This window comes from Nicotiana sylvestris, chromosome 3, assembly GCF_000393655.2.
Source record: "Nicotiana sylvestris chromosome 3, ASM39365v2, whole genome shotgun sequence".
Classification (NCBI taxonomy): domain Eukaryota; kingdom Viridiplantae; phylum Streptophyta; class Magnoliopsida; order Solanales; family Solanaceae; genus Nicotiana; species Nicotiana sylvestris.
Genome location: NC_091059.1, coordinates 147,021,130 through 147,046,648, shown reverse-complemented (window position 1 = coordinate 147,046,648; position 25,519 = coordinate 147,021,130). Strand labels below are relative to the sequence as shown.

Here is a 25,519-nt window from a genome sequence, read left to right as displayed (position 1 = left end):
ATCTTATGTTTTGTTGTTAAGACATATAGGTTTTTACATCTTGCTGTGAATATCTTACTTCCTGGTGCTAGTTCTATTCCCGACATTTTCCAGTATAGAACTAATGATTTTTCGACAAAAGTAAGATAAATATTAAACATTTACCCAAATAAGTAAAACCATGGACGATAACACTAAAACTAATAGTACAAAACCGCAACAAATACCCATAAATAATGACTCAATTACAGAAATTAGGCACATTAAAATAAATAAAAAATTAAGGAAAGTAAGAAAGAAACTAAAGAAACTATACCCAGAATATGAATATTTAAGTATTACTAAAATAGCCAATGCTAGGCTATCTAAATTAATAGATACTATATCCAAAATAGAATACAAATATATTTACTATCTTAAAAATAAAAGATGAATAAAGAAGAATTCGCACTAGAAGAAAAAACATATGAAAATCCAGAAGGATTAAAAATAATAATAATATTTTCTAACTTAGGAAGAAGATACAAGAAAATAGGAAATAACCTAAACCTAATGTTAGAAAAAGAAACGGTAAAACTAGAAGATAGTTTAACTGCAATGATTAGAATAACAAAAGAAACGAAGAAATAGATAGAAAACGAGAAATTAAGGAAATACAACAGCAAGCAAAAGAAAAAATACAACAGATAGAGGAAGTAAAGAACACTAAAATAACAGAATTATAGAAAAAGAATTAGAAATACTAAAACAGCTATATGCAAGTAGACAAAAAGAAAAAGAAAAATGCAAAGAAGAAGAACAAGAGTTAAGACTGACAAATGAAATAGAAAAATTTAAATTACAGTTAGAAGAGGTACAAGATAATCCACCAAAAATAAGCATAAACGAAATAAATGATCAAAGTGATGATGATAAGGATCTAGGAGAAGACTATTCAGAAACAAGTGAGACATATACAGAAATTATAGAAAGAACAGAAAAGACAAAAACAAATCCAGAAATAAATACAGGAGATATGACCGAGGATAAACCAAGCATATCAGGAATAAAAAATCCAAAACATCTAAACCCGAGCTATTACAGAATAAGTTATGATTCACATGATAGGAACAAAACATTATGGGATAAAAGGCTAAATAGAAAATGGACACCAAGACAGATAACTGAGCAATGTAATTTTTTAGATCTAGATTGTGTAGCAGATATAAGTAAAACAATCCAATTATGGATAGGATATATCTCAAAACAATTAATAGATAATAAAATGCGTCGCCGGCACGATGGTCGTGCGATCCGTCGAGTTATCATGAATCATCGCAGCAACGGGCAAAGCCCGCGTCGACCTTTTATCTAATAAATGCATCCCTTCCAGAAGTCGGGGTTTGTTGCACGTATTAGCTCTAGAATTACTACGGTTATCCGAGTAGTAGATACCATCAAACAAACTATAACTGATTTAATGAGCCATTCGCAGTTTCACAGTCTGAATTTGTTCATACTTACTGTTACGCGGCGCCTTCCTGAGATTCCTTGGAAGGGCGACGTAAGGCTAAGCAACTGATGTCAGTGCAGTTGCTGTCCGCCAACTGAGGTCCCCTCCGTACGCTAGACTAGATTGTCAGTGCCGTACGGGAAAACCAATGTCAAGAGAAATTGAGAGAACAGGAATGAGAATTGAGAATGAAAGAAAGCTTGATTGCATTAATGAAAGCTATTACAGAAAGGAAATGCGGTGTCGAGGGGGAGAGACACCAGTACAGAGAATTGTTTGCTTGCTAGAAAGTTTTGATTGTTTGGTCCCCCTTAATAATGCTTAAAAAAAATAATCCAAAGCTACAAGACTAGACTTGATTAAGCTAGAGAAACATAATGAAATTACATGGAATAAAACTACTCTATATTTACAATGAAAAAGACTTAGTTTGCTATAAGGCAGAAAACATGGCCGTTGTCGGCAGCATAGTCTTTGGCATCAGGATCTGCGCGCGCGGCATTGTCTGCGCGCGCGGCGCTGTTGGCATCTGCCTGCGGTTGGGCGCTGGCGAGGGATATCGGTGGGGCGACAGAGGCACATGCGCGCTTGTCACTTGGCGCGGCCAAGACCACGGGGTCGTCCATGACGCTAGGCATTGGAAGGCTTGCTAGAACGCCACGGGGCGCGCCCAAGGGGTCATGGGGCACGGCTGGAAAGCCACCCATGACATTCTCCACCACCTGAGTTGGCGATGTCCTCGACGCCTTACTTGCAAGATAATCTTCAATTAGGCTCTTGTAGGCTTTGAGGTTTGTTCCCCTCTCCCAAGTGTTCTCCTCTACATCACAGCCCTGCCATTTCACCAAGAACTCTTGGTGATCTTTCCTTGAGACATGAATCACTCTATCATCAAGGATAGCTTCAACACGCCTTTTCCCGGTTGAATTGGGCCCTCGAATACTGGGTATTGTGAACTGGCTCCTTGAAGGATCCTCCGTGTCTTCCCGAAAAGGTTTCAGGAGGCTGACATGGAAGACAGGATGAATTTTTCACCAAGCTGGGGTATCCACCCGGTATGGAACGTTCCCAATGCGCCTTTCAATGGACAAGGGTCCAATGTATTTTTGCAATAGGCGAGGGTCATGGACCCCCGCAAATAAGTAACGCTTTGGAATTTTGACCATCACTTTGTCTCCTACTTGGTATTCAACAAAGCAACGATTCTGATCAGCATGCCTCTTCATCCACTTTTGAGCCTTGACAAGATAGCTCCGCACTATCTCCAAATTTTGCTTCCACTCTTTAGAGAAGCTAGCAGCTCGAGGAGATTTAGACATATTTGGTGCATTGACGGTGTGTGGGAGTAGCGGTTGCTGTCCGGTAACAATTTCAAAAGCGCTTTTGTTTGTACTAGAGCTCTTTTGTGAATTGAAACACAGTTGAGCAGCATCCAGAAGCTTCACCCAATTCTTCTGCGATCCGGTTACAAAATGACGCAAATATTCCTCCAACATACCATTGAACCGCTCCGTCTGGCCATCAGATTGCGGATGAAAACTTGAGCTGTGATTCAGCTTCGACCCAAGACACTTAAAGAGTTGGGTCCAAAAGTTGCTAGTGAAGCGTGAGTCACGATCACTAACAATATCTTTGGGTAGGCCCCAATATTTGACGACATGAGAGAAGAAGAGTCGAGCTGTATCTTCTGCTGATATATATTGTGGGGCAGCAATAAAGGTAGCATATTTGGAAAACCGATCTACCACAACCAAGATAGTTGTTAGATCTCCGACCTTGGGCAATCCGGTGATGAAATCCAGGGAAACACTTTCCCAAGGTCTCTTTGGAACAGCTAGTGGTTCCAAGAGTCCTGCTTGTGTTAAGCGGTTTGACTTGTCCTTCTGGCATACTAGACAAATCTTCACATACTGAGCAACGTCATCGGCCATTTGAGGCCAATAATATGCACGGCGAAGTAACGCCATGGTGCATTCTTCACCGGGATGGCCGGCCCACAGAATATCATGACATTCCGCCAGAAGAGTCCTTCGTAGATCTCCTCCTTTAGGAATATAAAGTCAGTTCCCTTTCACTTTCAGAAAACCATCTTCCATGTAGAACTGGCGAGTTTTGCCCTGTCCTACCAAATCAACCAAATACTGTGCAGCAGGGTCTTTGATGAGTAAATTCTGTATCTGGTCCTTGATGGAGGTGGCTACTTCGCTCCCCCTTAGGGTGGCGAGTAGGCACACCGATGCTAGATCAGCTCTCCGACTGAGCACATCAGCAACATGATTGGTCTTCCCACTTCGGTACTCCAGGTTGAAGTGGAATTCAGCTAGGAGTTCCTGCCACCTGGTCTGTTGACCATTCAACTTCGGCTGGGTCATGAAATGGCTAACAGCTGTGTTGTCTGTATTGACCACGAACGGGGTCCCCAGCAGATAGTGCCTCCAGAGGCGCAAGCAGTGGACGACAGCCAATAATTCTTTCTCATGGGCGGCATAGCGCTGCTCTGCATCTTTCAGCTTCCGACTCTCGTACGCTACAGGATGCCCTTCTTGTAGCAGGACTCCACCGAGGGTATAGTCAGATGCATCTATTTGTACTTCGAATGGCTTGGCCAGATCAGGAAGGGCCAAGACGGGGCTACTAGACATAGCTGATTTCAATGCGTTGAAGGCCTCCACTCGCTTGGGTCCCCATTCCCAAGGCGTGACCTTCTTGAGGAGTTCTGTCAATGGTACTGCAATGAGGGAGTAGTCTTTCACGAATCGCCGATAGAAATTGCATAGACCAAGGAACGCCCTCAAGGCGTGGATATCCTTAGGTGGCGGCCAATCTGTAATTGCCTGAATCTTCTGCTGGTCCATCTTGATCCGCCCTTCCTCGATGACATGTATGAGAAAGTTAATTTGCTTTTGAGCAAAGGAGCACTTAGATAGCTTCGCATATAGTTCATGCTCCCGCAATCGAGCTAGGACCTTCTGCAAGTGCATCAGGTGTTCCTCCAATGTTGGGCTATATACCACAATGTCATCCAAGTAGACCACTACGAATTCATCAATGTACTCTCGGAAGACTTGGTTCATCAAAGTACAAAACATAGCTGGGGCGTTAGTCAAGCTGAATGGCATAACCAGGAAATCGTACGACCCATATCTTGTCACACAGGTCATCTTGTGCTCATCACCCTCTGCAATCCGAACTTGCCAATAACCTGTCTTCAGGTCTATTTTGGTGAACACCGTCGCACCACCCAGTCTATCGAACAAGTATGCCATTAGCGGAATAGGGTACTTGTTCTTCATAGTAATTTTGTTTAGAGCCCGATAGTCCACACAGAGTTGTAGACTACCATCATGTTTCTTTTGGAATAGCACAGGGGACTCGTATGGGGATTTGGAGGGCACGATAATCCCTGTGTCTAGCATTTCTGTCAATTGTCTCCGAAGCTCGATGAGTTCGGATTGTGACATTCTGTAAGGCGCCCAGGCGGGTGGCTTCGCGCCCGGCACTAGCTCAATTTCATGGTCCACAGTACACCTAGGCGGTAGTCGCTCTGGCATGTCTTGTGGCATAACATCTTCAAACTCTAGTAGTAGCTCCTTTACGGGTTCAGGAATGGGACCCGAGGAGCGTTCTACATCTTCGATGCAGAGGGTTGCCAGGAACGTGGGTTCCTTTCTTTTGACCCCCTTCTTCAACTGCAAGGCCGAGATGTTTTCAACGGCCATCTTTATGGGTATGCACGGGATAATGCGGGGCTTGGTCCCGTTTGCTCCCATCATCAGTAACATGTCAGCATACGGTACAGGCATGGTGTTGGTTTTAGAGAAACATAATGGAAGTACATGGAATAAAACTACTCTATATTTACAATGAAAAAGACTTAGTTTGCTATAAGGCAGAAACATGTCCGTTGTCAGCAGCATAGTCTTTGGCATCAGGGTCTACGCGTGCGGCGATGTTGGCATCTGCCTGCGGTTGGGTGCTGGCGAGGGATATCGGTGGGGCGACAGAGGCACGTGCGCGCTTGTCACTTGGCGCGGCCAAGACCACGGGGTCGTCCGTGGCACTAGGCATTGAAAGGCTTGCTAGGACGCCACGGGGCGTGCCCAAGGGGTCATGGGGCACGGCTGGAAAGCCGCCCATGACAATACTTATGCATTTAGAGACTATTATTATAGAGGAACATATAGTCCGGATGAAAGTAAAGAAATAAGAAAATTGTATTTTACCAAATTACCAGAACCTTTCAGCTCAAAAATAATAAAAAATTGGAATGAAGCAGAATTAGCAGATACCCTAGGAGCTCGAATAAAATTTTTACAAAACTGGTTTATAGAATTATGTGAAAAATATAAAGAAAATATCAAAATGGATAAAATATTAGTAAAAAATTTGGCATGCTGCAAAAATAGAATAGCACCCCAATTCGGATGCACAGATAAATATTACAAAAAGGAAGGTAAGAAAACAAGAAGATATAAATCCAAATATAAGTATAAGAAACCAAGAAGAAGATATTATGTAAAAAATTACAAACATAAAAAACTATATAGAAAAAAGAAAAAACTAACAGAATGCACTTGTTACAATTGTGGAAAACTAGGACACTTAGTTAAAGATAGCAAATTACCAAAAAATCCAAAGAAGAAACAAATTTTCGAAATAATAATAGACAATGATAAATATACACAAATGGAATATATAGATTATGAATTAGGAAGTGAAGACAGTATAAATGAATTTTCAGAAAATGAATTATCAGAAAATGAAAAGGATATAAATAATAACATAATAGGAGGATCAGACGAAGAGAATTATGACTGAAAAAGATATACAAATCATACAACAAGAAGAACACCAAAATGAACAATCTTCAGAACAAAAAATAATATTTGACACCACTATATTTGAACAAATAAAAGGAAAAGAATTGGACCTAAGCATAGACAAATACTAGAAGTACCAACAATAAAGAATTGGTTTAAAAGACAAAAAGAAGAATACTACGTAGTAAGCCAAAGAGAACATATAATAGACTGTAAATACATTAAAGGTAAAGCCAGAATACCAATATTAAATAAAAAAACTATTAAATAAAGAAATACAAGATATAAAAGCAAAAAACCCAATAAAATACGTACATTTAAGAGGAACAGAGAAACTAATAAAAGCATGTTTTAGAGAAGGAATAGATACCCCTATAGAAATATACTTAGCAGACGATAGAATTGTACAACCTATAGAAAAAAGTATAATAAGTGCAGTAAATGGTAACTTAATATACCAAAAATTTAAATTCATAATAAGTGCAAACTATTCGGTTGCAATAGATGATAAAAATATAGATAAATCATTAGTTCTATACTGGAAAATGTCTGGAATAGAACTAGCACCAGGAAGTAAAATATTCACAGCAAGATGTAAAAACCTATATGTCTTAACAACAAAACATAAGATAACAGCTAAAAATAAAATAAATAGAATTAAAATAGAAAATCCGTTCGAAAGAATAGTATCAGTTATAGACAACAATGATTATAGTTATAAAGAAATAGACATAGAAGAAGACTTAGAAATAGTAAAAGAAAGATTAAGCACGTCAAAACGAACAAGTGATGAAATACCAGAAACATCATCAAGAATGAGTACATCAAGAAAAATAGATTACACAACCCCACAAAAATTAATAGAACAAAAAATAGAAGAAATAAACCCACATAATTATTATATAACAGGAATAATGGACCAAAGAAAATATTTAATATTAATAAATACAGGACAAGAAGAAAATTATGTTATAAGAGAATTAATACCAGAAAAAGAAATAGTAACAAAAGAACAACAATGTTCAGAATTACCAAAAGCACTAAGAAAAAATGAAGAAACGACTGAAAAAGAATTAATTATTGGAGGAATACCAATACTAATAAATTTCAAAATATATCAAGGAGATAAAAACATTACACTAGGAATAAAATGGTTAGAAAAAGTCAAACCATATAACTTAGAAGATAGGCAATTAACAATAAGTTATGAAAACAAAAAGATAATAATCAAAAGAACCTTAATATAATGCCAAAAATATATATACTTGCCAAGATAATAGTAGAAGGATATTATAATAGATATTATACACCTATGATGGATACAGGAGCAGAAGCTAACATGTGTAAACATAATTGTCTACCAGAAAATAAATGGGAAAAGCTAAAAAAACCCTAGTAGTAACAGGATTTAATAATGAGGGAAGTATGATAACACACAAAGCAATGAATCTAAAAATACAAATATGGGATAAAATATTTGTGACGACCCGAAGGGTCATCACCGTAGTTCTTCCTTGTTCCGCGCTTCCCGAGGCCTTGAAAACCTCGCTTTTAGTTGCCTCGATTGGCGTGCGCAGTTCGGGCGCGTAGCCGGAAAGTTTTTATGTTAGAATATGTGAATTATGTGAAACATTTGATGAATTTTGGTATTAATATGCATAATGTTGACTTCGGTCAACATTTTGGGTAAACGGACCCGGACCTGTGATTCGACGGTCCCGGAGGGTTCGTAGAAAAATATGGGACTTGGGCGTGTGCCCGGAATCAAATTCTGAGGTCCCAAGCCCGAGAAATGAATTTTTGAAAGAAATTGTTTTTCTGAAATTTGATATGAAAATTTGAAATGAAAAGGAGTTAGAAAATATAGGTATCGGGCTCGTATTTTGGTTCCGACGCCCGGTACAAGTCTTAAATATGTGTTAAGCACTATCTGTAAAGTTTGGCTAAAAACGGACGTCATATGACGTGTTTCGGACTAAAAATGGAGAATTTGAGTTATGAAAGTTGAAGAAAAGAAAATCATGTGTTTGAGGCTTGATCCTATGTATATGATGTTATTTTGGCGATTTGATCGCACGAGTAAGTCCGTAAGATATTTTTAAGGTTGTGTGCATGTTTGGTTTGGAGCCCCGAGGGCTTGGGTGAGTTTTGAATGGGGCCCGGGAGGTCTTGGACTTAAGAAAATGCAGGTTCAGGTGTTGCAGACACCAGCGCGGCCGCGGTCATTTCCGCGCGGTCCGCGCTGGAGCCGCGCGGCCGCGATGCATTTTTGTGCGGTCCGCGTGGCTGAGTTTGAGGGCTAGGGTTTCAGTTCAACCAGCGCGGCCGCGCACCAAAACAGTGCGGTCCGCGCTGGAAGGGTTCAGAGAAGCCCCAATTTTTCTCCCACTCGGCGCGGCCGCAACACATTTTTGTGCGGTCCGCGCCAGGTCCTCAGAAAGGTATACAAGTTCGGAAATCTCAGTCATTTTTCACTTTTCAAAAACCCAAAACCTAAGAGGCGATTTTCCAAACAACTTTTCTTCTCCAAAACGATTGGTAAGTGATTTCTAACTTAATTTCTTTATCCCTTAACATCTTTTAATATAATTTCAACTTCAAATCAAAGATTTTCATGGGGAAAATTGGGTGTTTTGGGTAGAACCTAGGTTTTCTACAAATTGAGAAGTTGGACCTCAATTTGGGGTCCGATTTAAAAACAAATCATATATTTGGATTCATGGGGGAATGGGTAACCGGGTTTTGGTCCGAACCTCGAGTTTCGACCACGTGGGTCCGGGGGTATTTTTGACCTTTTTGGGAAAAACCTTGAAAAATCTATTTTCATGCATTGGGGATGATTCATTTAGTAATTATTAATGTGATTAAGTAACTTATGACTAGATTCGAGCGGATTGGTGGTGGAATCAAGAGGTAAAGCTATACTAGAAGCGTGAGTTGAGTTTGGAGCATTCGAGGTAAGTGTTTGTTCTAACTTTGGCTTGAGGGAATAGGATTAGGATGATATTTGCTACTTGCTAATGTGGAGTACGGTGTATAGGCATGGTGACGGTTATCTATGCACCGGAGTCTAGCATGACCGTGAGTCTTGATTGCTTTTAATTCGAATAATGTGACACAAGCTCCTTGTTTATTTGATAAGTTTCATATAATGTGAACGGTTGAGGAAGAATGATTTAAAAGGAGAATGTGTTGTGAATACTCCCTTGCCGGGATGTGTAGACTGATATATATATTCTTCCTTGTCGGGATATTTTGGGTTGTTAGTTGTACCCTTGCCGGGTTAAAGGTATTAAGTTGTTATTCTCCCCTGAAGGGGTCTACTATATGAAGTCAGATATTATGAATTATAATATGGGATCGTGTGGCACGCCGTCCACTTATATATGATATTATGGGATCGTGTGGCACGCCGTCCACTTATATATGATATTATGGGATCGTGTGGCACGTCGTCCACTTATATATGATATTATGGGATCGTGTGGCATGCCGTCCACTTATATATGATATTATGGGATCGTGTGGCACGCCGTCCACTTATATATGATATTATGGGATCGTGTGGCACGCCGTCCACTTATATATGATATTATGGGATCGTGTGGCACGCCGTCCACTTATATATGATATTATGGGATCGTGTGGCACGCCGTCCACTTATATATGATATTATGGGATCGTGTGGCACGCCGTCCACTTATATATGATATTATGGGATCTATATATATATATATATATATCATGGAAACCGGAGTTTCTTCTATTTATTTCCGATATTTCATTTTTATCTGTTACTCCCCGATAGCATGTCCCCTCCCAGTTTTACTTTGTATTATCTTGTTATTGTTTTCTTGCACTTGTTGTATATATATCTGTACAGGTTAATTGTGGTAGGTACTATCTAGCCTTGTCACTACTTCGCCGGGGTTAGGCCAGGTACTTACCAGCACATGGGGTCGGTTGTGTTGATGCTACACTCTGTGCATTTTTGGTGCACAGATCAGGGAGCAGCTTACGCACCGCAGCAGTAGGACTTCTGGGAGCTATCTTCAGTCCAGGGACTCTCGAGGTAGCCTAGCTGGCATTCGCAGGCCGAAGTCCCTTTCCATGTTTTTTTCTTGTTTGTTTATCTTGTATCAGACAAACATGATGTATTTTCCCTTCAGACATTGATTATAGTATTCTGTAGTAGTCCGTGAGCTAGTGAGACCAGACTCTGGGTAGCATTTTGGTTCAAACTTCCGCACTTTTGGTTTTCAGTTGCTTTAGATTTAAAGTCTTCCGCTTAGATTTTGTCTCATTTATTATATTGTTTGAAAGAAAGCAGGAAAGGTGTTTTAAATATTTGGCTTGTCTAGCTCTGATAGTAGGCGCCATCACGACACCCGATGGTGGGAAATCCGGGTCGTGACAAGTTGGTATCAGAGCACTAGGTTACTTAGGTCTCACAACTCACGGACAAGCTCAGTAGAGTCTGAGGGATCGGTACGGAGACGTCTGTATTTATCCCGCAGAGGCTACTGAGTTAGGAAAACTTCACCTTGTTCATTCTTGTCGTGCGATTCTGTTTCTCAAGTACTGATTGTCTTTCCACTTTGTTCTTTTGCAGATGGCGAGGACACGTGCTTCCTCTTCTACCGCGCAACAGCCTGAGCCCCTAGCAGCAGCCCCTATTAGGGGCAGAGGGCGAGGCCGAGGCCGTGCCAGGGCTCAGCCCCGAGCAGCATTTCCAGCGACGGAGCCTCAGGTCGATTTTGAGGAGGAGGTTCCGGCCCCAGCTGTTCCAGTGGGCCCAACTCAGGTCCTAGAGGGTTTCATAGCCACTCCAGTGCTTCAGGACGCTTTGGTCCGACTGGTAGGCTTTATGGAGGGCATTTCTAGAGTGGGTTTGCTTCCCGTAGCTCCAGCCACATCTCAGGCTAGGGGAGGAGTTCAGAATCCCGATACTCGTACTCCAGAGCCGGTAGCTCCTTAGGCTCAGGTTCCAGCAGTTCAGCCAGCTGTGGCAGCCCAACCAGGTATTGCGGCTCAGTCCAGTGATGGTGCGGCTATGTCCGCAGATGCTTTGTGGAGGCTTGATTGTTTCACCAAGCTCTTGACTACTATATATAGTGGCACTCCCTCAGAGGATGCTCAGGATTTCATATTCAGCTGTCATGAGGTTCTACGGACTATGGGCATTGTAGAGACCAATGGGGTCGATTTCGCCACTTTTTGCCTGGCAGGATCCGCCAAGACTTGGTGGAGGGATTTCTGTTTAGCCATGCCAGCAGGGTCTCCATCATTGACCTGGGATCAGTTTTCAGAGTTATTTCTGGGGAAGTTTTTTCCAGTTACTCAGCGAGATGCTCTTCACAGGCAGTTTGAGCATCTCTAGCAGGGTCCTATGACGGTCACCCAGTATGAGACCCGGTTCATTGATCTTGCTCGTCATGCCATTGTGATACTCCCCACCGATAGAGAGAGGGAGCGAAGGTTTATTGATGGGTTGGCCCAGCCGATCCGTGTTCAGATGGCCATGAGTGCCGGTAGTGAGATTTCATTTCAGGAGGCGGCAGATAGTGCCCGCCGGATAGAGATGGCACTTGCTCAGGGAGGTGGTCATGGGTCTGATAAGAGGCCCCATCATTCTGGTAGATTCAGTGGTACCTCGTCTGGAGGTAGGGATTCTTATGGTAGAGGCCATCCTTCGAGGTCATTTCAGTTAGCTCTCCAAGCTTCTCATGGTACACCAGGTGGTCATGATTCTCAGCCGCAGTATTCTGACTAGCAGCTCTTCAGTTCACCATCAGCACCTATCAGTGCACCACCACTTCGTTATTCTCAGCAGTCGAGGGCTTGTTATACTTGCGGCGATGTGAGTCACATTGCCAGATATTGCCCTCGAGTTTCCAGCAGCTCGCAGCAGCAGGGTTCTCGCCCGATAATCCAGGCACCAGTTGCCCCACAGCCTGCCCAGCCAGCTAGAGGCGGGGGTAGGGATCATAGGGGTGGAGGGAGAGACCGTAGAGGTAGAGCTCGGACCGCCAGAGGCAGGGGTCAGCCAGCAGCCGATCACCCCAGAGACACAGTTCAGGGAGGTGGGGGTCAGCCCCGTTGTTATGCTTTGCCGGCTAGGCCAGAGGCCGAGTCATCAGATGCTGTGATTACAGGTACTATTCTGGTCTGTGGTAGGGGTGCTTCTGTGTTATTTGACCCGGGATCTACGTATTCTTATGTGTCGTCCTATTTTGCACCCTATTTGATCATGCCTAGTGAGGCTTTGGGTATTCCTGTATATGTGTCCACACCGGTTGGTGAATCTATAGTGGTCGACCGAGTGCATCGTTCATGTGTGGTGGTATTTGACGGTCTTGAGACCCGTGTCGACTTATTGCTTTTAGATATGGTGGACTTTGACGCTATATTGGGGATGGACTGGTTGTCCCCGTATCATGCTATTCTGGATTGTCACGCCAAGACCGTGACCTTGGCCTTGCTGGCCTTGCCAGATTTGCCCCAACTTGAGTGGAGAGGGACCCCAGGCCATGCCACCCGCGGTGTTATTTCGTATGTCAAGGCTCGACGTATGGTCGAGAAGGGGTGTCTAGCATATCTAGCGTACGTTCGCGACTCTAGCGCAGAGGTTCCATCAATTGACTCTGTTCCTATTGTTCGGGAGTTCTCCGAGGTTTTCCCTTCAGACCTGCCGGGTATGCCGCCCGACAGGGATATTGATTTCTGTATTGATCTGGCTTCGGGCACTCAGCCTATTTCCATTCCGCCATATCGCATGGCCTCGCTAAAGTTGAAAGAGTTGAAGGAGCAGCTTCAGGACTTGCTTGATAAGGGTTTCATTAGACCCAGTGTATCACCTTGGGGTGCACCAGTGTTGTTCGTGAAGAAAAAGGATGGGTCGATGAGGATGTGCATTGATTACCGGCAGTTGAACAAGGTGACGATAAAGAACAAGTATCCACTACCGCGGATTGACGATTTGTTCGACCAGCTTCAGGGTGCGAGGGTGTTTTCAAAGATAGATTTGAGATCTGGCTACCACCAGTTGAGGATTAGGGCGTCTGATGTCCCTAAGACAGCATTTCGCACTCGGTATGGGCACTACGAGTTTTTGGTCATGTCATTCGGATTGACTAATGCCCCAGCAGCGTTCATGGAGTTGATGAACCGAGTGTTCAGACCTTATTTGGACTTGTTCGTGATAGTCTTCATTGACGATATTCTTATATACTCCCGCACTCAGGAGGAGCATGAGCAGCACCTCAGAGTGGTCCTTCAGACCCTAAAGTATAGTCAGTTGTATGCTAAGTTCTCAAAGTGCGAGTTTTGGTTGAGTTCGGTCGCATTCCTGGGTCATGTTGTATCAGCAGCAGGTATTCAGGTAGACCCGAAGAAGATAGAGGCAGTCAAGAACTGGCCTCGACCAGCTTCAGCTACGGATATTCGGAGTTTCCTGGGGTTGGCAGGTTACTACCGTCGGTTCGTAGAGGGGTTTTCATCCATTGCAGCCCCTATGACCAAATTGACCCAGAAGGGTGTCCAGTTCAGATGGTCGGATGAGTGTGAGGCGAGCTTTCAGAAGCTCAAGACAGCTCTGACTACGACACCGGTATTGGTTTTGCCCACAGGTTCAGGGCCATATACGGTCTATTGTGATGCGTCTCGTATTGGGCTTGGTGCAGTGTTGATGCAGGAAGGAAAAGTCATTGCCTATGCTTCGAGACAGTTGAAGATCCACGAGAAGAATTATTCGGTTCATGATCTCAAGTTGGCAGCCATTGTTCATGCCTTGAAGATCTGGAGGCATTACTTATATGGCGTGATGTGTGAGGTTTACACTGATCACAAGAGTCTTCAGTATCTGTTCAAGCAGAAAGAGTTGAATTTGAGGTAGAGGAGGTGGTTAGAGTTGCTAAAGGATTATGATGTTACTATCTTATACCACCCGGGGAAGGCCAATGTGGTGGCCGATGCATTGAGCAGGAAGTCCGCCAGCATGGGTAGTCTTGCTTATATTCCAGTCAGCCAGAGATCGCTTGCTTTGGATGTTCAGGCCTTGGCCAATCGTCTTGTGAGGTTGGATATTTCTGAGCCTAGCAAAGTGTTAGCTTGCACGGTTGCTCGTTCCTCACTATTAGAGCGTATCCGCGAGCGGCAGTTTGAGGATCCCCATTTGTGTGTCTTGAGAGACACGGTGCAGCGTGGAGGTGCCAAGAAAGTAACCTTAGATGATGATGGTGTATTGAGATTGCAGGGGCGAGTTTGTGTGCCCAATGTTGATGGGATTCGAGAGTTGATCTTAGCGGAGGCCCACAGTTCTCGGTATTCTATTCACCCGGGCACCGCGAAGATGTATCAGGATCTGAGGCAGCACTATTGGTGGCGTAAGATGAAGAAAGACATCGTTGCGCACGTGGCTCGATGTTTGAATTGTCAGCAGGTTAAGTACGAGCATCAAAGACCTGGTGGTCTATCTCAGAGGATTGCACTTCCCGAGTGGAAGTGGGAGAGGATTACGATGGATTTCGTTACTGGACTCCCGATGACTCGGAAAAAGTTTGATGCAGTTTGGGTCATTGTTGATAGGCTGACCAAGTCAGCGCATTTTGTTCCTGTTGCAGCCACCTATTCGTTCTGAAAGGTTAGCCGAGATTTATATCAGGGAGATTGTTCGCCTTCATGGGGTGCCGCTATCTATCATTTCGGATCGGGGTACGCAGTTTACCTCGCATTTCTGGAGAGCAGTTCAGCGAGAGTTGGGCACCCAGGTTGAGTTGAGTACAGCATTTCATCCCCATACGGACGGTCAGTCCGAGAGGACTATTCAGATTCTTGAGGACATGCTCCGAGCCTGTGTCATTGATTTTCGAGGCTCGTGGGACCAGTTTTTGCCTTTAGCAGAGTTCGCCTACAACAACAGCTACCAGTCCAGCATTCAAATGGCTCCGTATGAGGCGTTGTATGGTAGGCGATGTCGATCTCCAGTTGGATGGTTTGAGCCGGGAGAGGCTCGATTATTGGGTATGGATCTGGTTCAGGAGGCCTTGGACAAGGTCAGGATTATTCAGGATAGACTTTGTACAGCCCAGTCCAGACAGAAGAGTTATGCAGACCGCAAGGTTAGAGATGTTGCTTTCATGGTCGGTGAGCGGGTATTGCTCCGTGTATCGCCTATGAAGGGCGTGATGAGATTTGGGAAGAAGGGCAAGCTCAGCCCTAGGTTCATCGGTCCATTTGAGATTCTTGATCGTGTAGGAGAGGTGGCTTATAGACTTGCCTTGCCACCTAGCTTGTCAGATGTGCATCCCGTGTTTCATGTATCTATGCTCCAGAAGTATCGCGGAGATCCATCGCACGTGTTGGATTTCAGCACTGTCCAATTGGACAATGATCTGTCATATGAGGAGGAGCCGGTGGCTATTCTAGACCGGCAGGTTCGACAGTTGAGGTCGAAGAGTTTTCCTTCGGTGCGTGTTCAGTGGAGAGGTCAGCCTCCTGAGGCATCTACCTGGGAGTCCGAGTCCGATATGCGGAGCCGTTATCCTCATTTATTTCCCGACTCAGGTACTTCTTTCTTTTGTCCGTTCGAGGACGAACGGTTGTTTTAGAGGTGGAGAATGTGACGACCTGAAGGGTCATCACCATAGTTCTTCCTTGTTCCGTGCTTTCAAGGCCTTGAAAACCTCGCTTTTAGTTGCCTCGATTGGCGTGCGCAGTTCGGGCGCGTAGCTGGAAAGTTTTTATGTTAGAATATGTGAATTACGTGAAACATTTGATGAATTTTGGTATTAATATGCATAATGTTGACTTCGGTCAACATTTTGGGTAAACGGACCCGGACCTGTGATTCGATGGTCCCGGAGGGTTCGTAGAAAAATATGGGACTTGGGCGTGTGCCCGGAATCAAATTCTGAGGTCCCAAGCCCGAGAAATGAATTTTTGAAAGAAATTGTTTTTCTGAAATTTGATATGAAAATTTGAAATGAAAAGGAGTTAGAAAATATAGGTATCGGGCTCGTATTTTGGTTCCGACGCCCGGTACAAGTCTTAAATATGTGTTAAGCACTATCTGTAAAGTTTGGCTAAAAACGGACGTCATATGACGTGTTTCGGACTAAAAATGGAGAATTTGAGTTATGAAAGTTGAAGAAAAGAAAATCATGTGTTTGAGGCTTGATCCTATGTATATGATGTTATTTTGGCGATTTGATCGCACGAGTAAGTCCGTAAGATGTTTTTAAGGTTGTGTGCATGTTTGGTTTGGAGCCCCGAGGGCTCGGGTGAGTTTTGAATGGGGCCCGGGAGGTCTTGGACTTAAGAAAATGCAGGTTCAGGTGTTGCAGACACCAGCGCGGCCGCGGTCATTTCCGCGCGGCCGCGATGCATTTTTGTGCGGTCCGCATGGCTGAGTCTGAGGGATAGGGTTTCAGGTCAACCAGTGCGGCCGCGCACCAAAATAGTGCGGTCCGCGCTGGAAGGGTTCAGAGAAGCCCCAATTTTTCTCCCATTCGGCGCGGCCGCAACACATTTTTGTGCGGTCCGCGACAGGTCCCCAGAAAGGTATACAAGTTCGGAAATCTCAGTCATTTTTCACTTTTCAAAAACCCAAAACCTAAGAGGCAATTTTCCAAACAACTTTTCTTCTCCAAAACGATTGGTAAGTGATTTCTAACTTAATTTCTTTATCCCTTAACATCTTTTAATATAATTTCAACTTCAAATCAAAGATTTTCATGGGGAAAATTGGGTGTTTTGGGTAGAACCTAGGTTTTCTACAAATTGAGAAGTTGGACCTCAATTTGGGGTCCGATTTAAAAACAAATCATATATTTGGATTCATGGGGGAATGGGTAACCGGGTTTTGGTCCGAACCTCGAGTTTCGACCACGTGGGTCCGGGGGTATTTTTGACCTTTTTGGGAAAAACCTTGAAAAATCTATTTTCATGCATTGGGGATGATTCATTTAGTAATTATTAATGTGATTAAGTAACTTATGACTAGATTCGAGCGGATTGGTGGTGGAATCAAGAGGTAAAGCTATACTAGAAGCGTGAGTTGAGTTTGGAGCATTCGAGGTAAGTGTTTGTTCTAACTTTGGCTTGAGGGAATAGGATTAGGATGATATTTGCTACTTGCTAATGTGGAGTACGGTGTATAGGCATGGTGACGGTTATCTATGCACCGGAGTCTAGCATGACCGTGAGTCTTGATTGCTTTTAATTCGAATAATGTGACACAAGCTCCTTGTTTATTTGATAAGTTTCATATAATGTGAACGGTTGAGGAAGAATGATTTAAAAGGAGAATGTGTTGTGAATACTCCCTTGCCGGGATGTGTAGACTGATATATATATTCTCCCTTGTCGGGATATTTTGGGCTGTTAGTTGTACCCTTGTCGGGTTAAAGGTATTGAGTTGTTATTCTCCCCTGAAGGGGTCTACTATATGAAGTCAGATATTATGAACTATAATATGGGATCGTGTGGCACGCCGTCCACTTATATATGATATTATGGGATCGTGTGGCACGCCGTCCACTTATATATGATATTATGGGATCGTGTGGCACGCCGTCCACTTATATATGATATTATGGGATCGTGTGGCACGCCGTCCACTTATATATGATATTATGGGATCGTGTGGCACGTCGTCCACTTATATATGATATTATGGGATCGTGTGGCACGCCGTCCACTTATATATGATATTATGGGATCGTGTGGCACGCCGTCCACTATATATATATATATATATATATATATATCATGAAACCGGAGTTTCTTCTATTTATTTTCGATATTTCATTTTTATCTGTTACTCCCCGATAGCATGTCCCCTCCCAGTTTTACTTTGTATTATCTTGTTATTGTTTTCTTGCACTTGTTGTATATATATCTGTACAGGTTAATTGTGGTAGGTACTGTCTAGCCTCGTCACTACTTCGCCGGGGTTAGGCCAGGCACTTACCAGCACATGGGGTCGGTTGTGCTGATGCTACACTCTGTGCATTTTTGGTGCACAGATCAGGGAGCAGCTTACGGACCGCAGCAGTAGGACTTCTGGGAGCTATCTTCAGTCCAGGGACTCTCGAGGTAGCCTAGCTGGCGTTCGCAGGCCGAAGTCCCTTTCCATGTTTTTTGTTTGTTTATCTTGTATCAGACAAACATGATGTATTTTCCCTTCAGACATTGATTGTAGTATTCTGTAGTAGTCCGTGAGCTAGTGACACCAGACTCTGGGTAGCATTTTGGTTCAAACTTCCGCACTTTTGGTTTTCAGTTGCTTTAGATTTAAAGTCTTCCGCTTAGATTTTGTCTCGTTTATTATATTGTTTGAAAGAAAGCAGGAAAGGTGTTTTAAATATTTGGCTTGCCTAGCTCCGATAGTAGGCGCCATCACGACACCCGATGGTGGGAAATCCGGGTCGTGATAATATTAACCATAGGAGAAATATATAGTTATGAATTCGCAAATAATGATATATTACTAGGAATGCCATTTTTAGATAAGTTATTCCCACATACTATAACAAAAACACATTGGTGGTTTACTACCCCATGTAAACAAAGAATAGGAGCAAAAAGAGTAAATAATAAATTGAGAAAAACAACACCATGGATTAAAGGAAGTGAGAAGATCACCCAGAAATTAGAAAATATAACACTAAGCAACCATAATATAGAAATAATCATTTTCTCAATAGACAAAATAAAACAACTCCTAGATAAATTAGAACTACTATATAATGATAATCCCCTACAAGGATGGGAAAAACATAAAACGAAAATAAAAATTGAACTAATAGATGAAAATAGTATAATAACACAAAAACCTTTAAAATACAATTTTAATGACCTAACAGAATTTAAAATACATATACAGGAATTGTTAGACAATAAGTACATACAAGAAAGTAATAGCAAACACACTAGCCCAGCATTTATAGTAAATAAACATAGTGAACAAAAACGAGGAAAAAGTCGAATGGTTGTAGATTATAGAAATTTAAATGCAAAAACAAAAACATATAATTATCCAATACCAAATAAAATATTAAAAATCAGACAAATACAAGGATATAACTATTTTAGTAAATTTGACTGTAAATCAGGATTTTACCATTTAAAACTAGAAGATGAATCTAAAAAGTTGACAGCATTTACGGTACCACAAGGATTTTACGAATAGAATGTATTACCCTTTGGATATAAAAATGCACCAGGTAGATACCAACATTTTATGGATAACTACTTCAACCAATTAGAAAACTGCATAATATATATATAGATGATATACTATTATATTCTAGAACAGAGAATGAACATATAAAACTACTAGAAAAATTCATACACATTGTAGAAATATCAGGAATTAGTTTAAGTAAAAAAAAAAGCAGAAGTAATGAAAAATCAAATAGAATTCTTGGGTATACAAATAGATAAAAATGGAATAAAAATGCAAACTCATATAGTACAAAAAATAATTAACTTAAACGAAACGCTTGATACAAAAAAGAAGTTACAATCATTTTTAGGATTAGTTAACCAAGTAAGAGAATATATTCTTAAATTAGCAGAAAATTTAAAACCATTACAGAAAAAATTAAAGAAAGATGTAGAATACCATTTGACGAAAAAGATAAAATACATATAAAAAAGATCAAAATTATGTGTCAAAAATTACCAAAACTATATTTTCCGGATGAAAAAAGGCAGTTTACATACATAATAGAAATTGATTCTAGTGATCACAGTTATGGAGGAGTTCTCAAATATAAATATGATAATGAAAAAACTGAACACCATTGTAGATATTATTCAGGATCATACACGGAACCACAATTAAAATGGGAGATAAATAGAAAAGAACTATTTGGATTATATAAATGTTTGTTAGCATTTGAGCCATGTATCGTTTATAACAAATTTATTGTAAGAACAGATAATACACAAGTAAAATGGTGGATAACACGGAAATTACAAGATTCAGTAACAACGAAGGAAATAAGAAGGCTTGTATTAAATATACAAAATTTTACATTTACAATTGAAGTAATAAAGACTGACAAAAATGTTATTGCAGACTACCTATCAAGAAAAAGGTACCCAAACTGATGACAGACAAGAAACAAAAGATTTATTTGCAATCCTTACTACTCTATCTTTACATATGGATAGTATGGGTAAAAGATTACAACAGCTACAGGAAAGCAAGCCAAGTCAGCAGCATGATTATAAAGATGCGGAGCTAAGTCGATCGGAAGACTCAAAATTTTCAGAGTTAGAAGGAGACGTTGGGAAACTCCGTAAAACCCATAACAATGTTTCTTTACATACAGCTGCAGGTAAGAGTAAACAAGTTAATAAGAAACCATATACCAATGCCAATTTGAATAACATATTTGATAAACCAATTACTCCAAAAATACTAAAAGAAACAATGACTACAACACCACAAACCTCAACCTATGCAAACAGTCTACACCAAAATAAGAAAATATACAACCATATTACCCAGACCTATATTGAAAACATATACAAAATCCAAACATTTCTAAACCTTAACCCCAGAGCAACTACTACAACAAATCCAACACAAGACTATATAACCCAAAAAGTCCAAGGATATAATAGACTTATTGCCCAACCAAAGACCAGATCCAATCTAGTAAAAACATGTTACAATTATGGATTACTTAGCACAGTATATACCTATGATGGAGAAGAAATAAGTGGAATACCAGAGATATATAAAGCATTTATTACATATAAAAGAATTACAAAAGGAAACCTATTTTTTATAAAATTCTATACAGCACCAGCTGAGATACTATACGATGAAATAAAACCTGTTATACAGGTTGTAAAAATAGGATTGACACGAGATATGTTAATACCAGAAGAGATAGAACAACAACCAGAGATACCAAAAATCGAGATACCAAGTTTTTACGCCAATAAAAGAATAATTGGAATAACAACTATTATCCAAGAATTAGCCAACAATTATCTACAGGAAAATGCCATTTGGAGCTACTACTCAAGAGATCAACTAATGATATATGCAAATTCAAGGGAACTACGACAAGGAGATATGGATGAAGTCCAAAAATGGATTTTATCATTATTAAAACCAGAGATGCAACCAACTACAAGAGCACTAAAGAAAGGATTTATTTCCAACGAATTACTAAACAAGATACTGCAAATTAGTAGGCCACAAGTACCCAGATCATATATGTTCAAAGTGCAATGGAGAAGATAATTATGTACCAGAAGTACAACTGGAATAAAGATACCAGCATAAAAACAAAGGAAGACAAAGACAGCAGACAGCTATGGCAAACAGATAATGTAAAAAGTCGTAAAGTAAATAGTACAAGTCATATTCATGAACAGTAAAGGTCGTTCATGAAGGGTCATTTGTAAATAGTAAGAGTCATTTGAGTATGTAAAAAGTCGTAAAGCAAATAGTATGAGTCATATTCATGAACAGTAAAGGTCGTTCATGAAGGGTCGTTTGTAAATAGTAAAGAGTCATTTGAGTTTTCTATATATAGTCTGTATCCAAGAAGAAGGAACCAGAACCTCACCTTCTCTCTTATAAGAATTTTAATTTAAAGTCTTTCATAATAATAACTATGGAACATTCAAATGAGCTACAAGATCAGGTATGTTTATTCATAGTCATGTCTAACTAAACTTTTGTATTCCTTATAATCTCTTGAATATCATAACGGTTTATCATGTTATAGTACTGTTATAAAAAACATCTTGAGAAAGCTTGCCATGTCTAATAATGCTGAGAGTAGTTAAGCCCAGATTATGCCATCCTAAGGTCGAAACCGGTAGGCAAGGAAGCCGTTTAGGGGAGTAGACAGAGTTGAGGCGCTGTTAGGGAAAATGATTGAAGCAAGAAAAGCATGGTAGTGGCCAGAAAAGATTGTTCAGAATAACTTATTAAAGGATGATAAACCCTATGATAAACAAAGAGGTTAGAGGGAATATGTTTAGTAAACACATGATAAGAATAAATAAAAATAGATCTAATGAGCAACCACACATATCTACTAGATGACAATAATGATTACAAAATACTCATATTATATACTTTCAACCAACTTAATAACGATATTAAAAAAAATTACGATATTTTGGTTACTTTTGAAATAATAAACATAATGGAACAAGGATATACAGAACTAATTCTATCAGAGGAAATAGACGAATTATATTTATATGAACTAGATTTATATTTAGATTAATGATCAGCTACGAATATCTCCAGTACTGGTTACAAACTTTAGAAAATATAAATTTATTAGAAAAATTATTAAGAGAAAATGTAGAAGAATATCAAAAAACTCAAGATATCCAATACTTAGAATACACGGGAGAAAATATAAAAGAAATTTCAAGGTTAATTCCGCTAGCCGCAAAATATTATGAAAAAACCTTTCTATGGTAACAAAAACTTTTCCATAAACAAAAGTAAATATTAATAACGGAGGAAGAAGCAGAGGAGTTTTTGAAGAAGATGAAGGCACAGGACTACTCAATTATAGAGCAGTTGAGGAAGACCCCAGCCCAGATTTCGTTGCTATCCTTATTGATCCATTCAAACGATCATTGTCAGGCCTTAATGAAGATTCTGAACGAAGCCCATGTCCCGGACAAGATCTCAGTGAACCATTTGGAGAAAATAGTGCACAAGATCTTCGAAGTAAATCGAGTGACATTCTCTGACGATGAGTTACCGGTAGAGGGTACAGAACACAACAGAGCACTCTACCTGACTGTGAAATGCGAAGATTCGGTGGTCACTCGAGTACTAATTGATAATGGGTCAAGTGCCAATATCTATCCTTTGGCCACTCTAAACAAACTAAAGGTAGCTGATGATAGGATCCACAAGAACAGCGTCTGCGTCTGAGGTTTTGATGGGGGCGGTATTGACACAGTGGGTGATATCGTACTGGAATTAACCATTGGTCCAGTCGAGTTCACCATGTAATTTTAAGTGATAGATGCGACGGTGTCGTATAATCTTCTGTTGGGACGACCTTGGATCCACGCAGCCAAAGCACTGCCTTCTACACTGCATCAGATGGTCAAATTTGAATGGGATAGACAAGAGATTGTGGTACATGGGGATGACGGCACACATGCCGTCAGTGATGCCATTGTACCCTTCATAGAAACCGACGATGACAAGGGCCCATGGGTTTATCAGGTTTTTGACGCAGTCTCAGTAGACAAAATACCTGAGGGTGGGGGCCTTACACTTCCCAGAATCACAGCTGCAACCTTCATGATAGCCTCAGAGATGTTGAACAGCGGGTTTGTACCAGGAAAAGGTCTGGGGATTGATCTGCAGGGAATGGTCCAGCCAGTTTCTTTGCCCAAGAACCTGGATACTTTTGGGTTGGGATTCAAGCCTACCGCAGCGGATGTAAAGTGGGCCCGCAAGTTGAAGAAAAGAGTCTGGGTCCTTCCTAAGCCAATCCCGCGCCTATCCAGATCATTTGTCAAAGCAGGGTTTAGAAAGTTGCCGGTCCTGGAAGTTCTCGGACCTCTGATCGGGCCAGATGGAGATTTGAATGAGGGCTTTGAAAGAATGTTCGCTAATGTCAACATGATAGAAGCTGGAGAGGGTTCCAGTAAGGCAGACATACAGTTTGTGGGGCCTAGGGCCAATGTTAACAATTGGACAGCTATTCCTCTTCCTACTCGGAGGGAGTCCTGGTAGTTGGCTCTGATTTTCCTTCTTGTTTTCTGGATTATTCCAGGGTTGTAATCCAGATTCTTTTTTATTTTTATTATTGCTCAACAAAGTGTGAAACCTTGTTATCCCATAATTCAATAAAATGAAAAGTTTCTTCTTCATTCCTTATTTTATTTTTATTTTTAATTTTTGTTTCCTTCTTTTCTTTTTCTGAACAGTTCTTTTCATACTGGTCTTAACGACATGACATGCACAACGGACCTTCAACCTAGTCTAAAAGATCAATCTGATTCCGAACTAACCATACAAGAGGTCGATTATGATAATGAATCGGAATACGATGAGGATGAAGCCTTCGAAGAAATAAATAGAGAGCTAAGCCAGTTTGAAGAAAAATCCAGGCCCAACCTAAATGACACAGAAGCCATCAATTTAGGGGATGCAGTCGATATCAGGGAAACTAAAATAAGCATCCACATTGCACCAAGTATCAGGGAAGAATTAATCAAAACACTTATTGAATTCAAAGATGTGTTTGCCTGGTCGTATGATGACATGTCGGGGTTAAGCACGGATTTAGTGGTCCATAAATTGCCCACTGACCCGGCATGCCCTCCCGTCAAGCAAAAATTGAGAAAGTTCAAGACGGATATGAGTGTGAAGATTAAAGAGGAAGTAACCAAGTAGTTGCAAGCAAAGGTTATTCGTGTCACTCGATATCCTGATTGGTTGGCTAATGTGGTGCCGGTGTCGAAGAAAGATGGGAAGATCAGGGTGTGTGTCGATTACCACAATCTGAACAGGGCAAGCCCAAAGGACAACTTTCCTTTACCCAACATCCATATCTTGATCGACAATTGTGCCGGACGTGAGATCGGATCTTTTGTAGATTGCTATGCTGGGTATCATCAGATTCTGATGGATGAAGAAGATGCGGAAAAGACGCCATTCATTACGCCGTGGGGAACTTATTGCTACCGGGTAATGCCATTTGGTTTGAAAAATTCTGGGGCAACGTACATAAGAGCAATGACCACTGTGTTTCATGACATGATACACAAAGATATTGAGGTGTAGGTAGACGATGTGATCATAAAATCCAAGCATCAAGAAGACCACGTAGCAGACTTAAGGAAGTTTTCCAAAGGCTTCGAAGGTACGATATTAAGCTCAACCCAGCCAAATGTGCATTTGGAGTTCCATCTGGAAAGCTGTTGGGATTCATCGTCAGTCGGCGAGGTATTGAACTGGACCCATCAAAGATCAAATCTATCCAAGATTTGCCACCGCCGAAGAACAAGACAGAAGTAATGAGTCTGTTGGGAACGAGTTAACCCCTGGGCCTCGCATACTTCTTCCAAAACCTCCTTCCCCTTATGCATTATTGTCACTTGATTGTAGCTCCATGGCACAGCTTTCTCATCTGTTATCGGCAACTGCACTACTGGCCTGATAACAACTGGTTCTACGTGGACCCCCTTCACCACCAATACTGGTGTG

At 41.2% G+C, this 25,519-nt stretch overlaps 1 protein-coding gene across 1 annotated transcript; it reads left to right on the top strand.

Moving 5' to 3' along the window:
- The first annotated feature begins 20,365 nt into the window (after positions 1-20,365).
- LOC104229988 (uncharacterized) lies at positions 20,366-21,559 on the top strand. The gene is made up of 2 exons (XM_070169962.1): positions 20,366-20,639; positions 21,111-21,559. Exons 1-2 carry the CDS (start codon positions 20,366-20,368, stop codon positions 21,557-21,559), a joined length of 723 nt encoding a protein of 240 aa, XP_070026063.1.
- The last annotated feature ends 3,960 nt before the right edge of the window (positions 21,560-25,519 follow it).